At 39.3% G+C, this 5,049-nt stretch overlaps 1 protein-coding gene and 1 pseudogene across 1 annotated transcript; one reads left to right on the top strand and one right to left on the bottom strand.

Annotated features, from left to right (window-relative positions):
• The first annotated feature begins 377 nt into the window (after nt 1-377).
• LOC114185215 lies at nt 378-1,615 on the top strand (annotated as a pseudogene).
• LOC114185212 (purple acid phosphatase 22-like) lies at nt 1,477-4,812 on the bottom strand. The gene is given in 6 exon segments (XM_028072815.1): nt 1,477-2,056; nt 2,148-2,236; nt 2,319-2,887; nt 3,712-3,885; nt 3,888-4,002; nt 4,301-4,812. Coding segments are annotated over 6 exon segments (1,332 nt in total). The 5' UTR covers nt 4,478-4,812; the 3' UTR covers nt 1,477-1,848.
• Between the last annotated feature and the right edge of the window lie 237 nt (nt 4,813-5,049).

A 5,049-nucleotide genomic window follows, 5' to 3' on the forward strand; every position in this document is an offset into this window, starting at 1 on the left:
TTTCCGCGTCCATAAATAATTAATTTGACTCATAATTAGCGACCTAATTATTATTTATTTATAATCTGAACATTTGTCTCTAAATATGTGGCGAGGTTCGTTGAACTTTATGTGCCGGTTGCCTTCTTCTCCACCACAACACTGCCGTTAAAGCCAGGCTGTCTCTTTTTTCATTCTCACGTTAGCGAAAAGCAATTTATCACAAATCTAATTAACCATAATGCATAATTTTCTCCTCCCAAATCTCCACGACATAACTTTCTTCCGCTCCATTAATTAATTAATTAATAATTAATAATTAATAACTAATATCCTTTTAGAAGGAGCACTTGAAAATGATTAACACTAATTTGTCTCCTTTCGCGGTGGCTTCCTCTTTTTCTTTCTTTAATATCCTTTCACAGTTCCGACTCTGTTAATCATTCTCCGTTAAGATTCTTTCGTCTTTCCTCTTTCCTTTACCCACTTTCGTTCTTATCTTCTTCTTCGTCTTCTTCTTCCCCAACCCACAATCACTCCTTATAAATCAGGTATTAACTCTCTCTTCTTCTTCTCCCATATCAACAACCCTTTATTTTTCTATCTTCTTTTCAACAATTTAAAATAAAAGAATTGTTTTCTTGTAACTTTCGTTGTACAAAACTAAAATCCCCTATTTTCGGCACTCCTTTCTTCAATTTCCAATCTGTTATTTCTCTATTTATACGCAATAATTCCAAACGCCAGATTCATCTCTTTTTCAAGTATTCCTCCAATTTTCGCCGAATCATCAATCCCATCATTCAAATATTGTGCATCGTTGTAGATTTTTTTCTCACAGATCCAGACATGGCGGAAGAACACCGATGCCAGGCTCCCGAGGGTCACAGACTCTGCGCCAACAACTGCGGCTTCTTCGGTAGCCCCGCCACCATGAATCTTTGTTCTAAATGCTACAGAGACATCCGACTCAAGGAAGAAGAACAAGCCAAAACCAAATCCACCATCGAAACCGCTCTGTCATCATCCTCCTCCGCAGCAACAGCAACCGTCGCCTCCGCCACCGCTGTGGTTTCCTCGCCTGCGCCGGTTGAATCCCTCCCTCAACCGGCGGTGGTGACCGCGCCGGACGCGTGCGCACCGCTTCAGGCGAACCGGTGCGGCGCGTGTCGGAAGCGCGTGGGTTGACCGGGTTCAAGTGCAGGTGTGGAACCACGTTCTGTGGGACCCACAGGTACCCCGAGAAACACGCGTGTGGCTTCGATTTCAAGGCGGTGGGGCGAGAGGAGATAGCCCGGGCGAATCCGGTGATCAAAGGCGAGAAGCTACGGAGGATTTAATCTGCGCCGTTGATTGGATGATGTGATTTGAATGAGTTGATCAGGACCGTCCGTGGTGGACCGCTGGTGATAGGAATGGATGAGCGTGTGTAAAAAATCTATCTATTATTATGACGACACTGGAACGGTTGAATAAGTCATGTTTTGGTGGCTTTGCTTTTGTGTTCATTAAAAATGGAAATTGCTAGGTCCACCCACGTTCGGAATTTGAGGGGTCCCTTTTCAAATTGAAATGTAAAAAACTAGTAGCACTGTAGTTTAATATTTTTCTTCGCCAAATTATCTTCTGCATTGTATTTCAGTTTCTGCTATTGCACTATGAACTTTTTCTTACTAAACCAGTATTGGTCAAAATAGACGCCTCCACTCCAATATAATTTTAAAAACTCGCATTGAAACCCCTGATGAATAATTTTCAAAATTTTTCATAATAGGGTTCGTATGGCGTATATTTGAATCGTGCATTGAGCTTAAACACAACAACATTATAGTCACGTGCAATAGGAAAAATTACCTCTCCCAGTAAATTCTATAGCTCTTCGTTGGGAGCATCTTGTTTGGAACATGCTTTGGAGCTGCTTAAACTCTCTATCCAAACGCCATCAGCAACAACTGCATCAGTGTCGTTGTTTCGGTGCCACGACCAGTGTGCATGTGTTTCATTTACTATTCTCAACCTTCCATGTCCGAAGCTTGGTTCTCGGTACAACGAGAGCGGGCTTGGTGGGTTCTTAAACCTGTCATCAACAATAGGTATACAATACAATAATATAAATCTATGAAAGAAAAAAAAAGAAAATTGTAAATTAAAACATAAGTATATCTCACATTAACGCAAGCCCCTCTCGATTTCCTCCGTCTCCAATGGTCACGTACATGGGTCCACATGAATCAAACTTGTTATCGTAAATTCGAGTCTGCAATGAATTTAACTAGTTAGTAAAAACAAAACATTAACCGAATATATTAAGTTAAAAAAGCAATCGAAGTGTGACGTACGAAGCGTTCATAGGCATGAACATGACCAGCAAAAACCAAGTCAACACGAGCATCATAAAGCAAATGTTCCATGGCTTGTCTCATGGATTCACCTTCACCTTGGTGTGCCTCATTCGTGTTATACCAAGGTGCATGCAACAACACAATGACCCAAGGGGTTTTGACCCTATCGATGTTGGCGAGATCAGATTGGAGCCAGTTGTATTGTTGTGATTGGGCGTGAAAGTCAGTGTAGGAACCTAGCATGATGACATGGGTAGCAACTAGCTGGAAGGAGTAATAGAGGTTTGAGGTGGAAGCACTGTGTTGGAAGGGCATAGGCCAACGAGCATTGTAGGCTTGGAAGGGTTGTGGGTAAATAATGGGGAAAATCTCGATCTCGTGGTTGCCTTCAGTAACCATCCATGGCCTTTTACTGGCATAGGGTTCCACCAAACGACCAAAGGAGTCCCACAGGGGTTGTTGGGAGTCTGCGTAGGATAGATCTCCTGGTAACAACGCAACGTCGTACTCCCTGCTTTCGACATGTTTCAAGGTTGATGCAGTCCATTCTGTTTGTCCTAAGTCCCCTGCATATGTTTAAGGAAAACATTATCCATACACATCTCTTGCTTCCACATGTTATACAAATGTTAAAACGACAGATATAAGTGATTCATACGATTCACGATTCATGTTGTTTTGTGATAAAAACAAGAGAGACGTGTAATGGAACTAGGGCAACTGCATCACTATTAACACTGGTTTATTAAGACATCTCATTAGATACTTCTCCTAATCCGAGCTAATTAACCATCTGTTGCTTATATAAGCACTGATGCTTACAGTCTTTACAAAAATTAAAATTAAAATTATATAATAAATAGGTTAAGTGTTGTTTTGGTTTTTTAGCATTTTGTTATGAATATTTTATTTTCCGGCCTATTTCGTACCTAGGCCCAAATTTTATTTTCTATTTCTGTATATTAAAATTGAACCCAGAGCCCAATAGAAAAAGAAAATATTTTATGATAAAGAAACCTTAATTAATATCTTATCTATCATAATAGAAATATTAAAAAAGTTCATCTTTTTCTAAAGTTTTGTAAGGAATATTCTAAAAGAAGTTGTGTGGGTATTGACTTTTTTCTAGGTAAGTTAGGGAACTGTCAAACAAGTGGTGTACACTTGCGCCACTCTTCAATCCTCAAAAGATTCCATATCCTTATATTCCTATCCCACACCATCTTTGCGTTGCCTTCAAGAACACATCAACTCACTCACTCGCATTAACGTGAAAATCGACCCAACTATGAAACCATATATAATATAGTTTATGACAAAGTAGAACCCAGACAGAAGCAAACCAAATGGTGAAGCAAAAAAGACTTTAATATCGACGAAAATGACTTACCAACGACGACAAATTCAAGAGGGAAGTTGGGTGGAGGTGTCTTGAGAGAAAACTCTGGACCCGACCCTCCACACCTGTAGAAGTAAGTGGTGCCTGGTTTCAAAGGACCAATAACAACGTTGTGAATCTTGCCGGAATTATACAAAAAATATCGGTACGAGGTATGCTCCCCGTCGATTTCTCGCTATATTCCCCTGACTCTGTTCCGTACTCCACCACAGATTCTGCGTGCTTCTCTTCCGTTATCCACGACACCCTCATCTTCTCTTTCCCCACCAATGAAATGTGCACCTAACCAAATTGCAAACATAAACATTAATCTGTATCAGATTTCTCGTTCTAACTCAACCCAACAAAAATACACAGTTATGATAACTTGTTAGGTTTACAGACCAGGAAGAGGTTTCAGTAAGTATATATGATACCAAACCAGAGTCCAATCAGGTATTGATATCATTCTCAATCCAAAATCTTAAGACAATGAATTTATGAATCTTTATCTTTATATTATACTCTGATTTTTCATTTCTAACGAATCTGGAATTTAGACCGACATTTAAATTCATAGCGTCCATAACTTATTACGAACCTGTTGCGGATCAGAATGGGAGCGTTGATGTGGTGTGATGATGAGTTGACCAGCTGGCTGACGAACAAAATAGTTGTGTCCAGAGAGTAGAGGCTGTGGGAACAAAAGGAGGCATAAGATGTGTACGAGGAGGATGGGGAATTCCATAAGAGACCTTCTGCGACATTTTCCCATCATGTTCTTGCGCTTGTTCTTGTTGATTCATGAAGTTTGTTTGATGCTGGAAGTAAAGGGAACTTTTTTTGAGTTTTTTATATGATGGGGTTGCGGGAAAAACACTGCATGCATGAGATGGAAAGTACATTTAAGATACATTTTTTTTCAAAAGTTCTGTTTTTCTCTGCTTCTTGTACACGCGTGCATGCTTCCATTGAGTAAGAAAATAGAATTCTATGGAAAAAAGTACGTAGTTTGGCACTTGCACCGAATAATAGAAGCCGGTGTACAAAAAAATGGCGCATTGGAACATCACACATGCCTCAAACGTGAAGGCAAATACAAACACGCTATTCCTCTGTATTAGTTTCAAGTTTGCCAAACTTTCGATACAGTGAACATGACTCAAGAGAAATGTTATATTGACCTTAAACGGTTTTTTCAAGCAACAAAAGAACACATGTAATTTAAAAACACATGTATTATATTATATTATAACATTCTCGTAAGTCAGTTATTAATTATTTTAAAATTTTCAGCTATTAAAGGAATGAAAAATAATACCTTAACGAAGTTTTTTTTTTTTTTACAAA

The sequence above is a fragment of the Vigna unguiculata genome, chromosome 1 (assembly GCF_004118075.2).
Source record: "Vigna unguiculata cultivar IT97K-499-35 chromosome 1, ASM411807v1, whole genome shotgun sequence".
Lineage (NCBI taxonomy): Eukaryota > Viridiplantae > Streptophyta > Magnoliopsida > Fabales > Fabaceae > Vigna > Vigna unguiculata.